Genomic DNA, 25818 nt, shown 5'->3' on the forward strand with positions numbered 1-25818 from the left:
CTTTGGTAGCAGATTTCTTCCTAGACTCGCACATGAATAAGCCATATTATGTTTAACCACCGTATGTGTTTGCTGTGACATGACATCACAATGGGTGTTAGGTTTAGACAAATTAAGCAATGTTATGTTTTGTGAAATACAGTATTTTAAGCACTTGAGTAAGTTGCTAATCGTTCATGTAGTGATGGTCTCATATTGTATACACCACAAAACTACGTATACGAAGTTAAATAAATGTAAGAAACAAAATCAACAACACAATTTACTCACAAAAAAGGGATCCAACGTTCAAGAAATAAAAGAAGAAACAATATCCAAAAAGAAATCAACGTCTTATACGATTGGGCTAGGCCTATAATGATATTAAAACCCGTTTAAGATTCGGATTCACCGGGGCCGGGTTCGGGTCCTAAATTGGATCTCCCTCTTTTGACAGAGTTCATCTTCTCCAGCTTGAGTCCAGCTCTGAATCTTGAGATGAAATCATCCGCTTTGGTATCTACATCAGGACTCGGACAGAACATGCTCCCATTGCTCTTACCGGACTGAGCTACGTCCTGATCATCGTCAGGCTCGTCTGAGCTTATGCTGATGTTGCTAGCCATCCTAACGTAATCACCACGCTTCACGAACTTCCACGCCGGCATTTTGAACGGCGGAGGAGGCGGCGGCGGAGGGATCGGCATTAACGGCGATTCGCTTCCGGTGAATCGTGTTACTTCAGCTGGCGGAATGGATTCCATCGGAGCTCTGCGAATGTTTGACGTTGATGCGCGTGATTGGAAGTTCCGGTGAGGTGGCGGTGGCGGAGGAGGCGGTGGATTTGAGTAAGTTCTCTTGCTTTTACCTTTTTTGGACGAGAAGAGTCCTTGGAAGAAAGGTGGTGGAGGCGGCGGCGGCGGAGGATGCGGCGGTGAATGTGGTGGCATTGAATAGTCAAATTGAGAATCGGAGCCGAAGAGTAAATCAAGACCATCGATGCTCTGTTGACGCTGCTTCTTCTTCTTCTTTCTCCGTAACGCAATCAGAAAGTCCTTGGTTGCTCCGCCTTTCTTCTTCTCTTCTTTACTGCTCTTCTGATACACAGTCGTCGGAGGCCGAGGCGTCGCCGCCACAAAATCAGCTCTCTCCTCCTTCTCTTCCTTTGGAGCAACATCCTGGTACACTCTCTTTGTCCTCCTCCTCGCTGGCTTAGATGGTGGAGGCGGCGGAGGTGACGGCGGAGCAGAAGGTGGAGGCGCCGGATTAGAAGACGCCGGTATCTCTTCCACTACTTCAGCCGCCACCGTCTCGACGACCTCAGCTTTCTCAGTCCCGGAACCACCAGTACAGAGCTTCTCTCCTCCGTCGTCGCCGCCGTCTGCTAGATCTTGATTCTGATAGATCGGATCTGATGCTTCGTAACGGCACTCACTGACACGTGTATCGTCGTAAAATCTCCACCGTTCATCGGTTTCAAACTCTCTGTTCCTCAGATCTGGATACGAGCTAACACTACGTAACCTACTAAACCTCTTGTACACGGTCTGATCGGGAAACTGATCTCCGCCGCGATCATCGATCCAATAACGCGGCGTAGCTGCAACACTACGACCTCGATCGATGGTCGACGGCGAGCTCGAGTACTTGTCGAAACTGTATCCGTTGATGACGTCATTGTTATTAGTAACTTCTTCCTTGTTGTGATTGCTTTCGTCATTACCGGTGTTGCGGCTGAGGAAGCCGCAGATGACGGCGAAGAGTACGAGGACGAAGTTGAGATAGTCCCAGCTTTTACGGACAAGATGTGGTCGGAGAAACTGAGAAACAGAGGAGAAGAAAGGAGGGACGATGAAGAAGACTATGAGGATTGCAGCTACTCCGGCGAAGAATGATTGGATTGCGACGGTGGTTGCGCGGTTGCCGAGACTAGAGGTACGGCGGAAGTAAGTGTTATTGCGGCGGGATTGGAGCCAGAACGGCGTAGACGCGCCTCCATCTTCTTCTTCCATACGCTTCTTGTTTTTTTTAAATGTTTTTTTAGTTTTTTTTTTGAGTTTAGGATTTAGAAAGAGAACTTTTTGTTGAGAGTGGTTGGCTTTCGATGATGCTTTTTATGCTTTGCTTCCTCTGTTGAGATTTTTTATATGCTTGAGGAGTTGAGTCTGGTCATATTATATGTAATTTCTTTGTTCTTTCTGTCTGGATTCTTACTTTACTTTACAGTTCACACCTTCCTTATTAGAAAAATCAAAAATGTAATTTCTTGGAGTATTAGACATGTTACTCACAAGATAGTGTTGCTAAAAAAAAACTCATAAGATAGTTTATAAGAATAATTATGTGTCAGATTCTACATTTCATATCTATTTATACATGTGTCAGATTCTTTTTTTTTTTTTTCCATCAACTTTACAGATTCATAAAGACTCTGTAAACCAAACCGGGAGATACTGATCCATATGAACGACTAAAGACGACTGAATCCTAACACTGCGTGCTAGGCTATCTGCCTTTGTATTATGCGCTCTTGGTACATGAACGATCTCTGATTGGAGGAAACTTGCTCTCAGACTTTTAATGTCTTCCAAATAACTTGCAAAAGCTGACCATTCTTCTGGTTCCGAAACTATCTTCACCAATTGAGAACAATCTGTTGCAAACGTAACCTGAAATTGACGTAAATTCCTCATACATTCCATAGTCAAGAGTAGTGCTTCCATCTCCGCATAGAAAGGAGAAAAACTAGTTCGAACATTCCTCGCCCTCAGCAGCCCAGCGAAGCCTTCTAAAGTGTTGTACCAATCTTGTCCGGAAAAAAATATCTTTTTCTTTCCAAGAACCATCTGTGATACACCATCGACCTGAATTTAACAGTGAAGACCTAATCTTTAACAGTGAAGACTTAATCTCTGTCTGTGAGACCATTATCTGTTCATTGTGTCAGATTCTTTATTTAGCTAATTTATAATGAAGGGGATACATAATGTATAATGAATGTTCAAACTTGTACTTTTCTACCAATTCAGCTGAGCATCCATGAAAATTTTCAGCTGAAATTATAAATTATATTCCCTATTATTTTTAACAGTAATGTATATTGTTTTTTTCAGTGTTTAACAACATGTGAATCCACGAGAGTTTGGTGACATATTAGATAATAAGCTGGAATAACGGTGATATTTGCTTGTGAAAGATGGATTGGAATTACAAAGACATATGATACAGCTGGATTACATGAAGCAAATACATATTGGTACGCCACAATTGTTCAATGGACTCTTATGTCTAGCATGTTAATACACGTTTTCTATATGAGAACATAAGGCGTAATTAGTCTGTTTATTTCTAATTTTGAATAACAAACAACAGTGCTCAAATTTGAAATTTATATTATTCAAGAAATTTGATTCTATTTTTTTTAACACATTCAAGATTTGAATAATAATTAGTATTTCGGTCAAAGAGGGAGAGAGCCGTTGCTGTCGATGGCTTTGGCAGTAGAGGTCATACCGTCAAATGCAGTATTAATATTGTTTTTTTAACTTTAAATGCAATATTAATACTATTATTATTATCAAGTTCTGTTATTTCCCCTATAAAAAAAAAGATAATCTAATAATGATATGAATAAAATTAATCACGATCTTAAATTTATATAATTTCACTCCCGGGTCACTTTAAAACATTTGTAACCACATGCGTAAATCAATGAATGTAAATGATATATTTATGGAAAAAACATTTAAGAAAACAAATAGGAAAATAAAAAAAAATTACGCGTGAACGGCAGGATTCGAACCTGCGCGGGCAAAGCCCACATGATTTCTAGTCATGCCCGATAACCACTCCGGCACGTCCACTTGTTGTCTAATTGCTGGTTTGTTATATATTATCGTTGAATTCTTTTCTCTACAAAATTCAAGTTACACAATCAAACGACATTAATAAGTAATATAAAAATGCTACTATTTCGTTTCTTTCCTTTCCCCTACTATATTATTTTCTTTTATATCTGAAATCTGTATAGAGTTTCATTTATTCCTGAAGATATTATAGAACATTTGTTTTCTTGCTTAAAATATGTAAATGTTTTCACAAAGCCTTGACTCGTAGACGCATGCACTCTTTTTTTTTGGTCAACAGAGGCATGTACTCATTCTAATTAGAGAGTTTGATAAATGAAGTGAAATAAAAATAAATCATGATTGTATATGCAGAGCCGGTCCTAGACATTTCAGAGCCACAAACCTAAACTAAAAAAAAATGGCTGGAAAAAAATAATGCACCTAAGGGGTCTCGAGCCTAGCCTTCCCATAGATTATTAGAGCACATTAGACCACTACACCACAAGAAGTTGTTAAGAAAATGTGGCCGCTATAATATTTATTATAATGGCGGCCGGAAGCACATGCTTCACTTGCTTGGACCAAGGGCCGGCTCTGTGTATATGCATGCATTTATTAGTTCTAGTTTCTAAATGACAGCTAAATGATAGACATAATGTGATAGAGAAGGAGATATGTGAACTAATGAAATCTCGACGCGTATAAATGTATAATAATGTATGGGAGTCACTAGCTCGAATATAATCAAGTTTTTTTTTCTATATATGATTTTCATTAAAAACACTTTTTTTTTTAATTGGAACACCAAAACTGAGTCGGTCAATGGGTTTATTCTATTTAAGTTAAATATACCACACCAAAAAAGCAAAACTCTGTTTGATAATGTTCATATTTCATTTTGTATAAACTCGGTGATCTATTATTGATATAATTCTTCTTCTTCTTTTTTATGTCTAATATACAAACGATTTTGGTTTTAGATATTAGCGATGGAGCAACCAGTGTTATGGTTTGCTTGTGAAGCAGGTTAATTCAAGTTTCTTGGGAAGCAAGTCTATAACTTGTCTGCAAGAAGAAGTGTAGACGATGGCATAATCACAGCGATTGCCATTAATAAAGATAAGAACAGCCAACACGCCTTGGGGTAGTTGAGATTTGAGAACATCATTCTCGATTCTCCACACTGTGTTCTTCTCCACGTTCAACCTAAAGCGATCTCTCTCGCTCTGTACCTCTCACCTCTCTATAATTAGGAATCTGGTTTGCAGAAGGAAACACAGCCACACAGGAGCACATTTACAACTTGATGAACATCAGCAAACCGGATTGCTTGGAGTGAAATCTGACTGTACTCTTTTGGTGTAGTGCTTCTACAAATCATAACAGCCACGCCAGCGATGGGGTTAGGCCATAGATATGACGGTTGAAAATAACAAGCTCAGGGATATTTTGGCGCCATGAGTCTAGACTTCTCGTTCACTATGAGAACGATGATCTGAGTTTACATTCGCCATGAGAGTGTAGCTTACGATTGTACTTCAAAGCTGTTTTCTATTTCCATTGATTCAATCAGAAATTACAAGTGTTTCTAGTGTTACAAGGATCTAAACTCTATGAGTCTCATATATTACAATCTAACAATTCATATCCGCTTGTCTCAGTTCCTTCCTCTAAGGTTAGTTTATTAGAACCATTCTGCTTGGGAGAAATACCTGCAAATTGAACTTTAGGGAATGCTACACATATCTTCTATATTCATATCTAGACCTTAGTTGATCAAGAGACGTATAAAGACACGTTTCCAGTTCTCCACTCATGCAATATGGTTTTAAATCAACCTGATTGATTTACTGTCAAAAGTAGGTAAAAAGAGATCTCCATAGCAAGAACTAAGACAATACTAGTCTGAAATAAAATTAGCAACACAGAGGCCAAGATGTAGAGAGTATAAGAGCTTAGTACACAGATAATATGCCTAACACTTGAGAGACATAAACCACGCAAAGCAGAAGACAGTCCAGTTAAAAGGGACAAGAGGAACATATAATTACACAATCTTTGAAAATCAAGTATCATTCATACTCATTCTCAGCATTGCGGTTGCATTATCAAGAATGTGCACCATAGGAAACAATAAGGAACTAGATAACAAAAGGCATATTTATGTTAAAGACTTTAGAATACTAGAGCAGATAACAAACTAACAAAAATACTTGAAAAAAGTGTTTCATTAAGACTGATATAACACATAGATCAAACATTAGCATAGGTTCAAAGAAAATAATTTCATCAGAAGCTACTATCAAGAAACAAATATACTCATATCAGTTGAATACCTTTCTAATCACAGTATACAAATAAAAAGGTTTGCAGGTTTGGTATTCAAAGTGATCTGCATTATGACATTCAGATGTTTTTGAAAACCAAAGAAACTATTAGAGCTTGAGCTTTAGAGTAAGAGAGATGATGAAAGGTAGTTACAGATTGAATGTAAAATGTATTTACTCAAGTCGAATGTTTACATTGTACACACTTCTATATATATATATATATATATATATATATATATATATATATATATATATATATATATATACATGACCGGTTTAGTAAAATGTGAGATAATCAACTAACATGTAATTTTGTTACATGTGAGATAATCAACTAACATGTAATTTTGTACACATTGAAGAAAAAGAAAAAAAAAAGCAAGAGTTGATTATCAAACAAGAAAGTGTTAGAAAGAGCAACATATCATACAAGAGCAGGCGATGTTTGAATTGGCTTGATAGAAGGGTTGCAGACATGCCATGAGAAAGCTCTAGTCAGGAAAAACAATCTCACAACCAAAGTTTTGGGTAGACCTCCTCCAATGTCATCATCAGCTACGAGTTCTGAGACTTCATCCACATCTCAGTCCTCAGTTCCCTTCTCAGGAAGTTTCCTTTAGGAAGAAGATTATTACAGAAATCCAAGTTACATGAGCCTGACAAAATCTATCAAAGCCAAGAAGAGACGATCAACCATATTCTTCATCTTCTTGTTCCAAAATCACTGTTTGAAAAGAAACAGTTCATGCCTTACAACGAAGATGTGAATGTAAAGCGTTGTGAATGTTCGGATCCATCTTGCAACAAGTGGATTGATCTATATCCACATGCTCAAGTAACAAAGAGAAATATGTGGGCAAATAAGCTAAAATAAACATCGTTTCATTAAATCATTAAAGCATTTCAACACCTTGATGGTTCTAAAAACACACAAAACACTGATTTATAGATTCATAAGCAACTTCTATGTATGTTTTTTTAAATACGAGTTAGTATGAAGACTGCTGCAATGTTGTTATTTGGCCACTTTTAATATTTAATAGTTAACTTCTGATGCTTCTAAGATAATATGTTCATCCCATCCCTTGAAAATATGAAACCAAGAGCAAAGTTTCATCTTTAGACATGAAAAGCCAATTAATAGACCAAATAACATAGTTTAGACCAAAGCTTCCTAATAAAATTTTATTCTCACGATCTAAATCTAAAATTGAATTCAGTTCATCTATCTGATTATTAAATTGTTTTCATTTTTCATCCTTTTATTGAATTAATTAATTTATTTTAATTAAATACTTACTATTTTTAATATAATCTTATAAATTATGTTACGTATGAGACATTCACCTAATAAACTATAAATTTAAATAGTAATGTTTGAAAAGGATTTTATTGACATTCCTGTAAATAAATTCGTAATTCTAAAAATAGCAGTAACTTTTTGAAAACATCAAAATTATGTACACGCATAGGACACATACCTTTTTATTTACTTATAGGAAAATGAACGACTGTAAAGCTTCCACATGTTATATGAGCAAAACATGGATTTTTCTAAATTAGATTCGTTTAAATCGGAACATATTAATGTGAGTTTCTTAAATTAGATTTTTAATGTGTATATATATGTAAGAAGACTTCTTGCGTTTTTAAAAAAATAGAATAATTCATCTCTTTCCTAAATTTTTAAGTCAGTATCAATCCATTTCTATAATCCAAGATGAAGAAATCCCTTCAACTCTCGTTTACGTTCTTAATTATCTTCATCATTCTTTCACAAGGTTTTTATTTACATCTTAATATATTGCATATAGTAATTATATAATAATTGATTATCCTACAATTTTTACTTTTAATATATTGAAAATCCCGTATAATAATTTTTGTTCACTATATATAATATAGCATTAAACTATCTCTTTTGTGTAAAATTTATAAATTTCCAGAAGGCTAGAAAATAGGGTCAGAAAGTTTTGCGTTAAAATTGAAAGGATCATTCACGAAGTATTTAGGAGTTTTTTATACTTTAGTCCATTTATACATATTTTTTAATGTATGGGTTTATATGTGATGAAGAACTACAATGATAAAATAATATTAAATAGTTTCATTTTTTATCATATGTTTATGAACATTTTGTCCTGCATATACAAATGATTTAACCAACATTTTCATAATATGGATGAACTATAGCTCTTATGTAAATTTATGTGATATTTTTAATTAGATTTATATATTTTACAGGTAATATGTTATGTTTTTTCAATACATACTGTAGTTGTTCTTAAAACATCAAAATTTTATGTGTAATGTTTATTAATGTGCTCATAATTCTTAAAACCATATTTTCACAAAATAAAAAAATAATGTTTGACCAAATTAAATGCTCATTTTTTTTATTTACTTGCAAAATCTATTTATCTATTTTTTTACTTGTAACGCTTAAAACAAAATTTTATTAAACAGCTTTTGTTGATAAATAAGTTTTATATTTCAGAAAAACTATATATATTTTCTAACAATTAAAATTTGAGATTTTTATATCTTACAGGAATGATGGCAGACGCGCAGAAAAAGAATTGTCCTCATAAAATTCCAATAACAGGAAGCTATTGTATTCCAACTAAATGTTTGGATATGTGTAAGAAGCAACATGGAACTGCTGGTAGTTGTTCGGAAGAAAAAGGATTTTGTAACTGTGCTTGTAAGTAAGGGTTCTCACTAAGTGTTATGAATCTAGTAATGTTCAACCAAAGTTTTATATTATTTCTTTTAACAATAAGTCTAAATGTTTGTCTCTGATTTGTGGATCTATTTATAATAAATAATAATTTGAATGTTCAATAAATACAAATGTGTAAAACAAGAGTGGACTATTAATAAAATATATGATCATATTAATGTTAGAAGTAACCATTATTATGTGTAAAATCAAAAGCTTAACGCGAGTTAAAAAGATAGAGATGAAATTACAACCAATATTTAAATGTGAGATAATGAACTAACATGTAATTTTGTACACATTGTAAAAAAAGAAAAAAAAAAGCAAGAGTCGATTATCAAACAAGAAAATGTTAGAAATAGCAACAGATCATGCAAAAGCAGTCCATATTAGAATTGGCTTGACAGATGGGTTGCAGACATGCCATGGGAGGGAAAATTGATAGCACTATTTCTGAACATGACAAAGCTCTGGCCAGGAAGAACAATCTCACAACCAGTGTTTTGGGTAGACCTCCTCCAATGTCATCATCAGCTACGAGTTCTGAGGCTTCATCCACATCTCAGTCCCCAATTCCCTTCTCAGGAAGTTTTCTTTAGGAAGAAGATTATTACAGAAAGCCAAGTTACATGAGCCTGACACAATCTATCAAAGCTAAGAAGAGACGATCAACAAATATTCTTCATCTTCTTGTTCCAAAATCACTGTTTGAGAAGAAACAGTCCATGCCTTACAACGAAGATGTGAATGTAAAGGGTTGTGCATGTTCGGATCCATCTTGCAACAAGTGGAGTGATCTATATCCACATGCTCAAGTAACAAGGAGAAATATGTGGGCAAAGAAGCTAAAGTAAACATCGTTTCATTGAATCATTAAAGCATTTCAATACCTTGATGGTTATAAAAACACACAAAACACTGATTTATAGATTCATAAGCAACTTCTATGTATGTTTTTTTAAATATGAGTTAGTATGAAGACTGCTGCAATGTTGTTGTTTGGCCACTTTTAATATTTAATAGTTAACTTCTAATGCTTCTAAGATAATATGTTCCTCCCATCTCTTGAAAATATGAAACCAAGAGCAAAGTTTCATCTTTAGACATGAAAGGCCAATTAATAGACCAAATAACATATTTTAGACCAAATCTTCCTAATAAAATTTTATTCTCACGATCTAAATCTAAAATTGAATTCAGTTCATCTATCTGGTTATTATATTGTTTTCATTTTTCATCCTTTTATTGAATTAATTATTTTTTTTAATTAAATACTTACTATTTTTAATATAATCTTATAAATTATGTTACGTATGAGACATTCACCTAATAAACTATAAATTTAAATAGTAATGTTTGAAAAGGATTTTATTGACATTCCTGTAAATAAATTCGTAATTCTAAAAATAACAGTAACTTTTTGAAAACATCAAAATTATGTACACGCATAGGACACATACCTTTTTATTTACTTATAGGAAAATGAACGAGTGTAAAGCTTCCACATGTTATATGAGCAAAACATGGATTTTTCTAAATTAGATTCGTTTAAATCGGAACATATTAATGTGAGTTTCTTAAATTAGATTTTTAATATGTATATATATGTAAGAAGACTTCTTGTGTTTTATAAAAATAGAATAATTCATCTCTTCCCTAAATTTTTAAGTCAGTATCAATCAATTTCTATAATCCAAGATGAAGAAATCCCTTCAACTCTCGTTTACGTTTTTAATTATCTTCATCATTCTTTCACAAGGTTTTTATTTACATCTTAATATATTGCATATAGTAATTCTATAATAATTGATTATCCTACAATTTTTACTTTTAATATATTGAAAATCCCATATAATAATTTTTGTTCACTATATATAATATAGCATTAAACTATCTCTTTTGTGTAAAATTCATAAATTTCCAGAAGGCTAGAAAATAGGGTCAGAAAGTTTTGCGTTAAAATTGAAAGGATCATTCACGAAGTATTTAGGAGTTTTTTATACTTTAGTCCATTTATATATATTTTTAATGTATGGGTTTATATGTGATGAAGAACTACAATGATAAAATAATATTAAATAGTTTCATTTTTTATCATATGTTTATGAACATTTTGTCCTGCATATACAAATGATTTAACCAACATTTTCATAATATGGATGAACTATAGTTCTTATGTAAATTTATGTGATATTTTTAATTAGATTTATATATTTTACAGGTAATATGTTATGTTTTTCAATACATACTGTAGTTGTTCTTAAAACATCAAAATTTTATGTGTAATGTTTATTAATGTGCCCACAATTCTTAAAACCATATTTTCACAAAATAAAAAAGCTTTTGTTGATAAATAAGTTTTATATTTCAGAAAAACTATATATATTTTCTAACAATTAAAATTTGAGATTTTTATATCTTACAGGAATGATGGCAGACGCGCAGAAAAAGAATTGTCCACATAAAATTCCAATAACAGGAAGCTATTGTATTCCAACTAAATGTTTGGATATGTGTAAGAAGCAACATGGAACTACTGGTAGTTGTTCGGAAGAAAAAGGATTTTGTAACTGCGCTTGTAAGTAAGGGTTCTCACTAAGTGTTATGAATCTAGTAATGTCCAACCAAAGTTTTATATTATTTCTTTTAACAATAAGTCTAAATGTTTGTATCTGATTTGTGGATCTCTTTATAATAAATAATAATTTGAATGTTCAATAAATACAAATGTGTAAAACAAGAGTGGACTATTAATAAAATATATGATCATATTAATGTTAGAAGTAACCATTGTTATGTGTAAAATCAAAAGCTTAAGACGAGTTAAAAAGATAGAGATGAAATCACAACCAATATTTAAATGTGAGATAATGAACTAACATGTAATTTTGTACACATTGTAAAAAAAAAAAAAAAAGCAAGAGTTGATTATCAAACAAGAAAATGTTAGAAAGAGCAAAAGATCATGCAAAAGCAGTCCATATTAGAATTGGCTTGACAGATGGGTTGCAGACATGCCATGGGAGGGAAAATTGATAGCACTATTTCTGAACATGACAAAGCTCTCGCCAGGAAGAACAATCTCACAACCAGAGTTTTGGGTAGACCTCCTTCAATGTCATCATCAGCTACGAGTTCTGAGGCTTCATCCACATCTCAGTCCCCAATTCCCTTCTCATGAAGTTTCCTTTAGGAAGAAGATTATTACAGAAAGCCAAGTTACATGAGCTTGACACAATCTATCAAAGCTAAGAAGAGACGATCAACAAATATTCTTCATCTTCTTGTTCCAAAATCACTGTTTGAGAAGAAACAGTCCATGCCTTACAACGAAGATGTGAATGTAAAGGGTTGTGCATGTTCGGATCCATCTTGCAACAAGTGGAGTGATCTATATCCACATGCTCAAGTAACAAGGAGAAATATGTAGGCAAAGAAGCTAAAGTAAACATCGTTTCATTGAATCATTAAAGTATTTCAACACCTTGATCGTTCTAAAACACACACAAAACACTGATTTATAGATTCATAAGCAACTTCTATGTATGTTTTTTTAAAATATGAGTTAGTATGAAGACTGCTGCAATGTTGTTCTTTGGCCACTTTTAATATTTAATAGTTAACTTCTAATGCTTCTAAGATAATATGTTCCTCCCATCTCTTGAAAATATGAAACCAAGAGCAAAGTTTCATCTTTAGACATGAAAGGCCAATTAATAGACCAAATAACATAGTTTAGACCAAATCTTCCTAATAAAATTTTATTCTCACGATCTAAATCTAAAATTGAATTCAGTTCATCTATCTGGTTATTATATTGTTTTCATTTTTCATCCTTTTATTGAATTAATTAATTTTTTTAATTAAATACTTACTATTTTTAATATAATCTTATAAATTATGTTACGTATGAGACATTCACCTAATAAACTATAAATTTAAATAGTAATGTTTGAAAAGGATTTTATTGACATTCCTGTAAATAAATTCGTAATTCGAAAAATAGCAGTAACTTTTTGAAAACATCAAAATTATGTACACGCATAGGACACATACCTTTTTATTTACTTATAGGAAAATGAACGACTGTAAAGCTTTCACATGTTATATGAGCAAAACATGGATTTTTCTAAATTAGATTCGTTTAAATCGGAACATATTAATGTGAGTTTCTTAAATTAGATTTTTAATATGTATATATATGTAAGAAGACTTCTTGTGTTTTATAAAAATAGAATAATTCATCTCTTCCCTAAATTTTTAAGTCAGTAGCAATCAATTTCTATAATCCAAGATGAAGAAATCCCTTCAACTCTCGTTTACGTTTTTAATTATCTTCATCATTCTTTCACAAGGTTTTTATTTACATCTTAATATATTGCATATAGTAATTCTATAATAATTGATTATCCTACAATTTTTACTTTTAATATATTGAAAATCCCATATAATAATTTTTGTTCACTATATATAATATAGCATTAAACTATCTCTTTTGTGTAAAATTCATAAATTTCCAGAAGGCTAGAAAATAGGGTCAGAAAGTTTTGCGTTAAAATTGAAAGGATCATTCACGAAGTATTTAGGAGTTTTTTATACTTTAGTCCATTTATATATATTTTTAATGTATGGGTTTATATGTGATGAAGAACTACAATGATAAAATAATATTAAATAGTTTCATTTTTTATCATATGTTTATGAACATTTTGTCCTGCATATACAAATGATTTAACCAACATTTTCATAATATGGATGAACTATAGTTCTTATGTAAATTTATGTGATATTTTTAATTAGATTTATATATTTTACAGGTAATATGTTATGTTTTTCAATACATACTGTAGTTGTTCTTAAAACATCAAAATTTTATGTGTAATGTTTATTAATGTGCCCACAATTCTTAAAACCATATTTTCACAAAATAAAAAAGCTTTTGTTGATAAATAAGTTTTATATTTCAGAAAAACTATATATATTTTCTAACAATTAAAATTTGAGATTTTTATATCTTACAGGAATGATGGCAGACGCGCAGAAAAAGAATTGTCCTCATAAAATTCCAATAACAGGAAGCTATTGTATTCCAACTAAATGTTTGGATATGTGTAAGAAGCAACATGGAACTACTGGTAGTTGTTCGGAAGAAAAAGGATTTTGTAACTGCGCTTGTAAGTAAGGGTTCTCACTAAGTGTTATGAATCTAGTAATGTCCAACCAAAGTTTTATATTATTTCTTTTAACAATAAGTCTAAATGTTTGTATCTGATTTGTGGATCTATTTATAATAAATAATAATTTGAATGTTCAATAAATACAAATGTGTAAAACAAGAGTGGACTATTAATAAAATATATGATCATATTAATGTTAGAAGTAACCATTGTTATGTGTAAAATCAAAAGCTTAAGACGAGTTAAAAAGATAGAGATGAAATCACAACCAATATTTAAATGTGAGATAATGAACTAACATGTAATTTTGTACACATTGTAAAAAAGAAAAAAAAAAGCAAGAGTTGATTATCAAACAAGAAAATGTTAGAAAGAGCAAAAGATCATGCAAAAGCAGTCCATATTAGAATTGGCTTGACAGATGGGTTGCAGACATGCCATGGGAGGGAAAATTGATAGCACTATTTCTGAACATGACAAAGCTCTCGCCAGGAAGAACAATCTCACAACCAGAGTTTTGGGTAGACCTCCTTCAATGTCATCATCAGCTACGAGTTCTGAGGCTTCATCCACATCTCAGTCCCCAATTCCCTTCTCATGAAGTTTCCTTTAGGAAGAAGATTATTACAGAAAGCCAAGTTACATGAGCCTGACACAATCTATCAAAGCTAAGAAGAGACGATCAACAAATATTCTTCATCTTCTTGTTCCAAAATCACTGTTTGAGAAGAAACAATCCATGCCTTACAACGAAGATGTGAATGTAAAGGGTTGTGCATGTTCGGATCCATCTTGCAACAAGTGGAGTGATCTATATCCACATGCTCAAGTAACAAGGAGAAATATGTAGGCAAAGAAGCTAAAGTAAACATCGTTTCATTGAATCATTAAAGTATTTCAACACCTTGATGGTTCTAAAACACACACAAAACACTGATTTATAGATTCATAAGCAACTTCTATGTATGTTTTTTTAAAATATGAGTTAGTATGAAGACTGCTGCAATGTTGTTCTTTGGCCACTTTTAATATTTAATAGTTAACTTCTAATGCTTCTAAGATAATATGTTCCTCCCATCTCTTGAAAATATGAAACCAAGAGCAAAGTTTCATCTTTAGACATGAAAGGCCAATTAATAGACCAAATAACATAGTTTAGACCAAATCTTCCTAATAAAATTTTATTCTCACGATCTAAATCTAAAATTGAATTCAGTTCATCTATCTGGTTATTATATTGTTTTCATTTTTCATCCTTTTATTGAATTAATTAATTTTTTTAATTAAATACTTACTATTTTTAATATAATCTTATAAATTATGTTACGTATGAGACATTCACCTAATAAACTATAAATTTAAATAGTAATGTTTGAAAAGGATTTTATTGACATTCCTGTAAATAAATTCGTAATTCGAAAAATAGCAGTAACTTTTTGAAAACATCAAAATTATGTACACGCATAGGACACATACCTTTTTATTTACTTATAGGAAAATGAACGACTGTAAAGCTTCCACATGTTATATGAGCAAAACATGGATTTTTCTAAATTAGATTCGTTTAAATCGGAACATATTAATGTGAGTTTCTTAAATTAGATTTTTAATATGTATATATATGTAAGAAGACTTCTTGTGTTTTATAAAAATAGAATAATTCATCTCTTCCCTAAATTTTTAAGTCAGTAGCAATCAATTTCTAGAATCCAAGATGAAGAAATCCCTTCGACTCTCGTTTACGTTTTTAATTATCTTCATCATTCTTTCACAAGGTTTTTATTTACATCTTAATATATTGCATATAGTAATTCTATAATAATTGATTATCCTACAATTTTTACTTTTAATATATTGAAAATCCCATATAATAATTTTTGTTCACTATATATAATATAGCATTAAACTATCTCTTTTGTGTAAAATTCATAAATTTCCAGAAGGCTAGAAAATAGGGTCAGAAAGTTTTGCGTTAAAATTGAAAGGATCATTCACGAAGTATTTAGGAGTTTTTTATACTTTAGTCCATTTATATATATTTTTAATGTATGGGTTTATATGTGATGAAAAACTACAATGATAAAATAATATTAAATAGTTTCATTTTTTATCATATGTTTATGAACATTTTGTCCTGCATATACAAATGATTTAACCAACATTTTCATAATATGGATGAACTATAGTTCTTATGTAAATTTATGTGATATTTTTAATTAGATTTATATATTTTACAGGTAATATGTTATGTTTTTCAATACATACTGTAGTTGTTCTTAAAACATCAAAATTTTATGTGTAATGTTTATTAATGTGCCCACAATTCTTAAAACCATATTTTCACAAAATAAAAAAATAATGTTTGACCAAATCAAATGCTCATTTTTTTATTTACTTGCAAAATCTATTTATCTATTTTTTTACTTGTAACGCTTAAAACAAAATTTTATTAAACAGCTTTTGTTGATAAATAAGTTTTATATTTCAGAAAAACTATATATATTTTCTAACAATTAAAATTTGAGATTTTTATATCTTACAGGAATGATGGCAGACGCGCAGAAAAAAAATTGTCCTCATAAAATTCCAATAACAGGAAGCTATTGTATTCCAACTAAATGTTTGGATATGTGTAAGAAGCAACATGGAACTACTGGTAGTTGTTCGGAAGAAAAAGGATTTTGTAACTGCGCTTGTAAGTAAGGGTTCTCACTAAGTGTTATGAATCTAGTAATGTCCAACCAAAGTTTTATATTATTTCTTTTAACAATAAGTCTAAATGTTTGTATCTGATTTGTGGATCTATTTATAATAAATAATAATTTGAATGTTCAATAAATACAAATGTGTAAAACAAGAGTGGACTATTAATAAAATATATGATCATATTAATGTTAGAAGTAACCATTGTTATGTGTAAAATCAAAAGCTTAAGACGAGTTAAAAAGATAGAGATGAAATCACAACCAATATTTAAATGTGAGATAATGAACTAACATGTAATTTTGTACACATTGTAAAAAAAGAAAAAAAAAACAAGAGTTGATTATCAAACAAGAAAATGTTAGAAAGAGCAACATATCATGCAAAAGCAGTCCATATTAGAATTGGCTTGACAGATGGGTTGCAGACATGCCATGGGAGGGAAAATTGATAGCACTATTTCTGAACATGACAAAGCTCTGGCCAGGAAGAACAATCTCACAACCAGAGTTTTGGGTAGACCCCCTCCAATGTCATCATGAGCTACGAGTTCTGAGGCTTCATCCACATCTCAGTCCCCAATTCCCTTCTCATGAAGTTTCCTTTAAGAAGAAGATTATTACAGAAAGCCAAGTTACATGAGCCTGACACAATCTATCAAAGCTAAGAGGAGACGATCAACAAATATTCTTCATCTTCTTGTTCCAAAATCACTGTTTGAGAAGAAACAGTCCATGCCTTACAACGAAGATGTGAATGTAAAGGGTTGTGCATGTTCGGATCCATCTTGCAACAAGTGGAGTGATCTATATCCACATGCTCAAGTAACAAGGAGAAATATGTGGGCAAAGAAGCTAAAGTAAACATCGTTTCAATAAATCATTAAAGCATTTTAACACCTGATGGTTCTAAAACACACACAAAATACTGATTTATAGATATATATATAAGCAACTTCTATGTATGTTCTTTTACATACGAGTTAGTATGAAGACTGCTGCAATATTGTTGTTTGACCACTTTTATTATTTAATAGTTAACTTCTGATGCTTCTAAGATAATATGTTCTTCCCAACTCTTGTCAATATGAAACAAAGAGCAAAGTTTCATCTTTAGACATGAAAGGCCTATTAAATGACCAAATAACATAGTTTAGACGAAAGCTTCCTAATAAAATTTATTCTCACTATCTATTTAATCTAAAACTGAATTCAATTCATCTATCTGTTTATTATATATTTTTCATTTTTAGTTATTTTATTGAATTAATAAAAAAATTTAATTAAATACTTACTATTTTTTTAATATAATCTTATAAATTATGTTACGTGTGAGACATTCACCTAATAAACTATTAATTTAAATAGTAATGTTTGAAAAGTATTGACATTGTTTTAAATAAATTCATAATTCTAAAAATAACAATAACTTTTTGAGAACATCAGATTTATGTACACACATAAGACACATACCTTTTTATTTACTTAAAGGAAAATGAACTTCTAGATATATATATATATATAAGCAATTTTACATACGACTTAGTATGAAAACTGCTACAATGTTGTTGTTTGACCACTTCTATGTATGATCAGGTTCTTCTTCATCTTCCTGTTCCACAACACCATTTAAGTAGAAACAGTACATGTCTTACAACGGAAATGTGAATGTAAAGGGTTGTGCTGGTTCGGAGTGGACTGATCTATATCCACCAGTGCAAGGAACATGGAGACATATGTGGGCTAAAGAAAACATCGTTAACTGAATCTTTAAAGCACTTTCAACATCTTGCTGGTTCCATGAAATACATAAACCGATTATAGGTTATATAAGCAATTGCTGTGTATGTTTCTTACTTATAAATTAGTTTGAAGACAGCAATGTTGTTGTTTGGCCACTTTGATTATTTAATAATTAACTTCTGATCTTTCTGAGACAATATGTTCCTCTTATTTCTTGTCAATACGAAACAAAGATCAGTTTCATCTTTAGACCAATACCACAGTTTTAGACCAAAGCTTCCTAATAAAAGTTACACAAGACAGCAAAAACTGTATCCTATCTCACATTTCTCATCTTCCTTACTTGGTTGCTATTTTACAAAACTCAGCTACAAGGAGTTGGATCTTGTTTCCTCATCTCGAATAACCTTATTTTATCGGTGATTCGGTGGGACCAGTGCTTGCTTCTCCGCGAGCTCCCTTACCTGCAACAGAATCTGCATAGGAATGTCCATCGATCCATGTTTCTTGAGACTTCCCTGGAAACACAACCCCAACACATATTCCCAAAAGGTTTTGTTGGCAAAGGAAAAAAGAAGTTTACAAGCTAAAGGGATGTATATATAGAGAGAGAGAGGTACCATGATGTTTGAGGGACTCTGAGCAAAGTTTGTTCTCAGAAGATTTCGCCATTTGTCCTACAAATTACAACGTTGATAATAAACAAAAGCCTAGATTGATAGGACTATCTCAAGAGAGGTTAAGAAGTTGAATTACCTTGAGATCTACAGGGGTACGGTACGAATGAGATGAAAACGAAAGCTTTTTGATTTCAGACCACTTCCCAGCTCCATACTTGGCTACACCTTCTACTAATTGTGTAACCTCAGATAGAGTCCAAGCTCGGTGATGCTTCCTTCTAAGTCCACCACCTTGCATCGTTGGCAAGCCAATGTTATTATTGTCATCTGAGCTATTTCCAGATGAGTCTATGTTCTCTGTCTCCATGTCTTGATCAACCTCAGTGAGAACATCCTCCTCATTGTTGCTGCTACTTGTAGCTGACTGCATTTGCAACGATAAACTGTATCAGTTTTGCAAAACCAATTTCTTCTAAAAATATCAAGTGGATGGTACATTAAATCTTAATTCTCTATTGTCTGCAAAGTAGAATGACGAAACCAAAAAAACAGGTATGTCTTACTTCTTTCTGGTCTGGTCCAGAAGCCGACTTTAGCACTTCTTTGTGTAGCATGTTACTCTCTCCTGAACTAGCTTTTGCCTCCAAGCAACTGGAGTGACATTCCTAAACAATGTTGCATTATCTTTTTTAAATACATTCCAACTTAGAAAAAAAAAGGCAAAGCCAAATAACTATATTGAGAAGAATGAGTAGTAAACCAAGAGAAAATACCATAAGAGCCATGATGTTCTCTCTTGGACGGCTTCTCCGGACAAGAGAAACATAAGGAACCTCAATTTCAGATCCAGCAAGGGACACCACCCTGGTGACGGTGACTCTCTTCCCTAAGGAGACGCTAATAGACCTCACCTCAGATTTTTCTGATAGCTTCTCATCTTTTGAAGTAACCACTGGCTGTTTCTCATCGTTTTCTGAAAGTTCTTCAATGTATCTTCGTGTAGGTTTCCTAACCCTTTTTGCAGCCCTCTCTTCGCTAGAAAAATCTTCAGTGAGACTATGTCCCGAGGCATTTGAATGTCCATTCGCATTATCAGTACTAGAAGGTGGTGCATCTTTCAGGTTAGTAGCTCTTACATCATCAGTCAAATCATTTGCCTTGTCTTGATTTCCAACTAGCTTGCTGTTTGTAATTCTCAGGTTAGTGGTTGGTACATTACAGGAATTAGTAAGTCCCATTGTAATCCTCCTTTTCAGCCAAGTCTTGTCCTTAACAGTCGTCTCACGGCCAAAGGTCGCCTTGAATGTTTCTTGCAGTGCCTTAATAGGTAAATTATTCAAGCATATCTCCCCTCTAACTAAAGAAAAATCAGGTCTTTGAGCAGTAGCAGGGGGCGCCGCAGTTTCTTTTGGACTAGCTTCTGCGTTTGAGCATGGTACAACCGTATTAGATTGATCCACATTGCATCCGTTCTGAACATCTGATGAGAAAGGAATGGGTTGCTGCAGCGAAGAGTCATGGTGGACATGATCCTCATTAAACATGTTGGTTTCATTACAACACTGGCTGTTGGCATCTGGAGCAGAAAGCATGTGAGGACTATGTATCATGGCAAGTCTCTCATCCTGTTCAACCTTCTGCAACATCTGCTCGTTATACTGCAAAAAAAAAAAAAATCAAATTTGGAGCAAAATCTAAGGAGTAAGGTCATCTAGAATTCTTATGAAATTCACAGACATTAAAACATTTACAACCAGAAATAAGAAAAGAGTAGTTGTAGAAAAGATACACTGCTAGAAAAATATTTTTAAAAAAAATTGTGAAATGGGACTAACCTCAGGTTGAGAATTCACCTGCTCTGTATATGATGGTTCCACACATCCAGACTGCAATAAAGCTGAATTGATAGAAAAACGTTATCGCCAAGAAGTAAGTAAACAATCCAGGAGGAAAAGCCAAAGAGAGTTAAGCTTATATCACTAATAGAAAAAGGTCTGGATGAAGGTAAAATGGATTGATAAACGTCTACAAGAAACCTAGATTTTTCTCTTGAAAGTGCATCTAGATATACAATAACACAATGCGTTCGCTAGAAACAAACCAGTGTTCCCTTAAAAAGAACATCATCAGTAGAGAATCAGTTGAACATGTAAGGAATGGTGAGAAGCAAACCTTGAGAAGTTTCTTCTAACTGAGAAGGTAACCCTTGAGCAGAAAGGGAGCCTACACTCTGACAAGCATCTGACGCAGTATGCATATCCGTCTCATTGACCTCAAAAATTTCTTCATCGGTTGCAGGCACTAGTCTTCCATCTCCTGCAACCTATACCATTTCCATAAACCACATAAGATCAGATTTTGAAAGAATAAAACATATATATCCACAGTAGATATATTTCTCAATTAAAGAAATTATAATCAAACAAGAGGATGTTACAAAAAAAAAAAAAAATCAAACAAGAGGATCAACTATACAAGTGACATCTAAAGAAGACAGTACAACGTGTAAGCATACCCGGACAAGCTTGTAGGTAACAGGATTCTTAATCTGATTTGTTGAAGAGAAAGGTGTGATCCTTGTCTGAGCAGCACTGCCTTCAAACATCTCTCTGCACTCCTCAACATTTCCAACCACAGTCCCCATCGCAAACCGTACTCAAACACACAGAGCCTGAGAATCCAAAACAAAACAGGAAAAGAAAAGAAAAAAAAAAAGGCTAAATGATCAACATTTCTTCAAGTGAGACCCAAAAAAGAACAATCCACAATAGAATGCTTAAGAGAGATTCCAAGAATGCATAGTCCAAACAGATCACCATATTTATCCCCTTAGATTCTTAATTTACTAACTGACAGCATAAATATGTACAATGACCTAAACCAAAATGCATTCTCCTTCAAAGTAATGCCATCAAACAAAAAGGAGTCTCTTCATTAACTTCAGTGAGAAAGTATCTATTTTTTAACACAAAAACAAGGCCTTTGAAGAGAAAGAAGAAAAAAAACTAAAAATACTACAGATTTTGTACTCTTATCATCAAATTCCATAGAAGTTTCACAATAAGAAATTCCATAGATTGTAATAATATCTTTGCAGTTATTACAATCAATTGTTCCAAACCTTATCAAGGAAGAACAAAATTAAAGCTTTGAAAAAAAATAGAGAGTGGAAACTCTAATGCTTACCACCGGGAAATTGAGTTAGTCGCCCGTGAAATCAAAGGAAAGCGATTAAAATTTCCGGTGAAAACGAAGCGTCGGAGTCGAATTCATCTTTTAATACTGGATTCGTCGAAGATTGGTTTCAGTAGAGCAGAGAAGCTTCTTGGATTCTTACAGCAATAAAAGGCACATAAAATTGGAATGAAAGTAACAAAAGTGCGGACTCGAAAGTGTTTTATTAACTCGATATATCTTCTTTTTGTTTTGGAGTTGGAATCCGTATATAGGCTTCTGAGTTTATGACTTTATGATGTTTTGTCTGATTTTGCCACGTCTGTAAATAAGATGAATAATGTCGGAATAGAATTAACTACGTTCCGTTTAGTGTCACGTGTACAAAAACGCTAAGTCGTCTGGTATCTCTAGACTAGAACTACGCGCCGTTTAATAATGTGTGAAACGAAATTAAATTTCATTTGCGTAGGTGGGTATTTCTGTTAGTCCAGATTTAATTATTGTTTTATAAATAACTTTTCTTCAAAATTTAAAAGTCAATTACAATTTCAAATTTTTTACATAAAAGAATCATCCATAAGGAGTAACTCAAGATGTAAATGGATTATCTCAAAGCAAGAACGATGATGACTAATAGTGAAATAAGCTGTATAATTGTATATCAAGTTAGAACAAGCTAATATCGTTGGAGATATTAACAAAAAGAGAAGAAAACTAGTAAATAACAAGCAAAACCATTTATCAACTGTAAAAGCGATGAAGAGAGTCTTCTAGAGGGTTACATTGGACTGTTAGGGAGACGATTTACAGTAGCGTGGAGAGAACGAAACCTTATCTTTTCTCTATTGAAACTGCCTTTGGCATGTTTTGAATATGCGAGATCATGGTTTAATGAAGCTGCAGATGTCTGTTAAGCCATCTTCTAATAAGACAAATCATATGCTGACTTCCCCCGCTTGGTTTCAACAACATTTTCATGAAGGAAACAGGGTGCTGCAGCCAAAGGAAGCATAAGCAAGGAAGATGCTGCTCGCATATGTGTTGAAGCTTTAAGTGTGATCCTACTACCAACAGGACTGATATTCGAGGTAGATAACATTCTTTGCTTTTCTAGGGAAAGAAGAAAACCAGTAGACAAGTTTTATTCGATGCAGCTTCCAATACAAAGATTACTGATGAGGCTTTGACTCTGTCAAGTTTCAAATGGAAGGACAGTTGATGAAAGTAATGCAGAGACATAGTGAAAATAGGGCTGGATAAAATATCTGTAAATTTTGATTCGACTCGTTATCCGTTTCTATCCGAACCGAAAAAATCCAGAGATATCCGTAAAACAAATATAATAAATCATTTCTTAGCTCCACACTCACATTGGCACTGAATCTACATAACACAAAGAGTAATCATTCTTTGGTACATTACTCGCATCTAAATCTCTTCTGGTTATTAGCCTTCCCATCAGATCTCAAGGTCCCAGTGGATTCTCCTTCTGGTGAAGCATCAACCGATCTAGCGAAAGAATGAGAGAGACCACCATAAAGACTTGCCACAGTTCTGATATTATTATTGAGCTCTCTTATCAAACCAATATTTCGACCTAAGTGATCTGCTTGTTTTGACTCATGGTTCTGGTTGATCTCGTTGATCAGAAGCCGGTTTTGATCGAGAATATCTTGAACCTGAACAAAGCTCTTCTGGAAATTTTTTAACACTTTCCCATCCATCTGTTATCAGAATATAACAAAACCATTGGATAATATCAATTACCCTTTGTATGCATATGATAAAAACAAGGTTTGAAAGGATAAGAGAACTCACATTTAACAACAGTGCTTAAGTCTTCTACTTCGTCCATTGACCTTGTCTACAAGCTCTTGATCTCACATGAGATTCCAACTTTTCCAGTAGCAACCAAAGCGAAGATAAAAATAATTTTTAAGTTATATTTATCAGTCAATCTCAGAACCCTGAGTTTTGGACAAGATACCAATCAATGTTATGTAAAAAGAGATCTATGTATAGATAAAAAGAGAAGAAGTCAGACTTGTTCTATAAGTAGACCAGAGACAGGGACATAATCTCATCAAAAGTAGAAACCGATTCCATAAAATTCATAACACTAGACCATCTGCAATGGGAGTCCATTAAGGATCCTTAGCTCCACATCCAATGTTTATCAGATTAAAAAACTATTATTTGAGTAACATAGTACAAGGATTGATCCTTACATAAGGAATTTAAGGATCAAATCCTTGTCTACGTGGCAGTTATGACTTGTAAACATTTGACTTGTAAACATTTTTAAACTTGTATCAAACATAGACATTTTTAAACTCTATCACACTTATATTAAATGAAACCTATAGTTTTAAGAAGATAAACTTATACATAAGATAAGAAAAACTAATAGAAATTATTTAGCTTATAATTTATAATTTTTTTAAAAACATTGAAATTGAAAAACTTATAGTTTTTAAACTTATACATTTTTAAACTTTTCTTTTCTGGTATATTTATTTTTAATCATGCAATTAATAAAATTTCAATTTCAATTTAAAACAAAATTTTTTTTTTTTATTTCTAAGAACTCCTAATTGAAGATCACCATTGGACACATTATTTTGACTAGAGTCCTTAACTATTCAAACAAAAAAAAAATAAAAAAAAAATTAATATAATAATGATAAGGACTCCAAGAAGGAGTCCACCGTTGCGGATGCTCTAACGTCTTTAAACTAAGATCAGAACTCAGAAGCCAAAAGATTCATATCTACAAATCCAGAAAGCAAAGCAAAAATAATTCAAAAGCTTGACTATATACAAGAATAGGAAAAATATATTTCTTACCTTTTGAAGCAGAAAAGAACAAGCTCAGTGACGTACAGATAAAAGCAGAGATGAAATCGAGATTGTATATTGTCGGGAAGTAAACAAGAATCTTATTTCTCGAGAAATAATATGACAATTATTGGATGTTGGTAAAGTAAATAAAAAGGAATCTACTTGTCGTCTCTAAGATAAACAGTCTGAGACAGAGAGATTTGAGAGGAATATATATGTACGTCAGTATGTGTATACATGTTCTGATCTCTTTTAAATCCTTTTTCTAAATAAAATATTTTTGGCATGTACTTACCCTGCATCTCAATTCTGTGGAGTTGATAAGGGAGGTTAAAGGTGTGCCAGTATATTAAATGTAAATGTAAATTTAAATTTAATTTTTAAGACTACTATAGTAAATATACTTTCATAAGAAAAAGTATGGATAATTTTGTAGCATATAAATATAGTTTCAATACATATAGATAATATTTGTATTGAAACTACAATCTCTTGCTTTTGTGAATCTGAACTGGGCCTTAACACTATCTTCTGCCACTTCTGTTTATTAGGCGTTTGGTTTGGTGACCAGTTGTTTACCTCGTTCCACTGCACTTCTCTCCTCCACATGTCCGGTTTGAGAGATACCGTCGTGGTCCTTATTCTTATCCAGCATAAAACCAACATAAACTAATAGAAT

At 32.6% G+C, this 25818-nt stretch overlaps 3 protein-coding genes and 1 non-coding gene across 8 annotated transcripts; all 4 read right to left on the minus strand.

Annotated features, from left to right (window-relative positions):
• Nucleotides 1-179: 179 nt before the first annotated feature.
• Nucleotides 180-2382, minus strand: LOC103830779 (proline-rich protein 12). 2 transcript variants are annotated; one of them, XM_033275258.1, is made up of 2 exons: nt 950-2381; nt 180-919 (listed from the first exon to the last, which is right to left on the minus strand). In XM_033275258.1, exons 1-2 carry the CDS (start codon nt 1989-1991, stop codon nt 375-377), a joined length of 1587 nt encoding a protein of 528 aa, XP_033131149.1. In that variant the 5' UTR covers nt 1992-2381; the 3' UTR covers nt 180-374. The 2 variants fall into 2 exon arrangements, with proteins under 2 accessions (XP_033131149.1, XP_009104843.1); XM_009106595.3 differs by having other exon boundaries at nt 180-2382.
• A 1378-nt stretch (nt 2383-3760) lies between these two features.
• Nucleotides 3761-3842, minus strand: TRNAS-AGA. The gene has a single exon. It is a non-coding gene; the product is annotated as a tRNA-Ser (tRNA).
• Nucleotides 3843-6016: 2174 nt separating this feature from the next.
• LOC103830782 (protein ELF4-LIKE 2) lies at nt 6017-25615 on the minus strand. 2 transcript variants are annotated; one of them, XR_004449345.1, is made up of 3 exons: nt 24117-25615; nt 23665-24022; nt 6017-6027 (listed from the first exon to the last, which is right to left on the minus strand). XR_004449345.1 is itself a non-coding variant. In XM_033275265.1 (2 exons), the coding sequence occupies exon 2, from the start codon at nt 24020-24022 to the stop codon at nt 23717-23719; it is 306 nt and encodes a 101-aa protein (XP_033131156.1). In that variant the 5' UTR covers nt 24117-25615; the 3' UTR covers nt 23537-23716. The 2 variants fall into 2 exon arrangements, 1 of the variants encoding a protein (XP_033131156.1); XM_033275265.1 differs by lacking the exon at nt 6017-6027 and having other exon boundaries at nt 23537-24022.
• Nucleotides 18668-23301, minus strand: LOC103831454. Of its 3 annotated transcripts, XM_033275257.1 has the most exons (10): nt 22308-23301; nt 21637-21792; nt 21294-21444; nt 20957-21018; nt 20272-20779; nt 19895-20235; nt 19685-19786; nt 19258-19545; nt 19122-19178; nt 18668-19019 (listed from the first exon to the last, which is right to left on the minus strand). In XM_033275257.1, the coding sequence occupies exons 2-10, from the start codon at nt 21763-21765 to the stop codon at nt 18915-18917; spliced, it is 1743 nt and encodes a 580-aa protein (XP_033131148.1). In that variant the 5' UTR covers nt 21766-21792; nt 22308-23301; the 3' UTR covers nt 18668-18914. The 3 variants fall into 3 exon arrangements, with proteins under 3 accessions (XP_033131148.1, XP_018508326.2, XP_009105586.2); XM_018652810.2 differs by having other exon boundaries at nt 19895-20779; nt 20975-21018; XM_009107338.3 differs by having other exon boundaries at nt 19895-20779.
• Nucleotides 25616-25818: the final 203 nt, after the last annotated feature.

The sequence above is a fragment of the Brassica rapa genome, chromosome A07 (assembly GCF_000309985.2).
Source record: "Brassica rapa cultivar Chiifu-401-42 chromosome A07, CAAS_Brap_v3.01, whole genome shotgun sequence".
Classification (NCBI taxonomy): domain Eukaryota; kingdom Viridiplantae; phylum Streptophyta; class Magnoliopsida; order Brassicales; family Brassicaceae; genus Brassica; species Brassica rapa.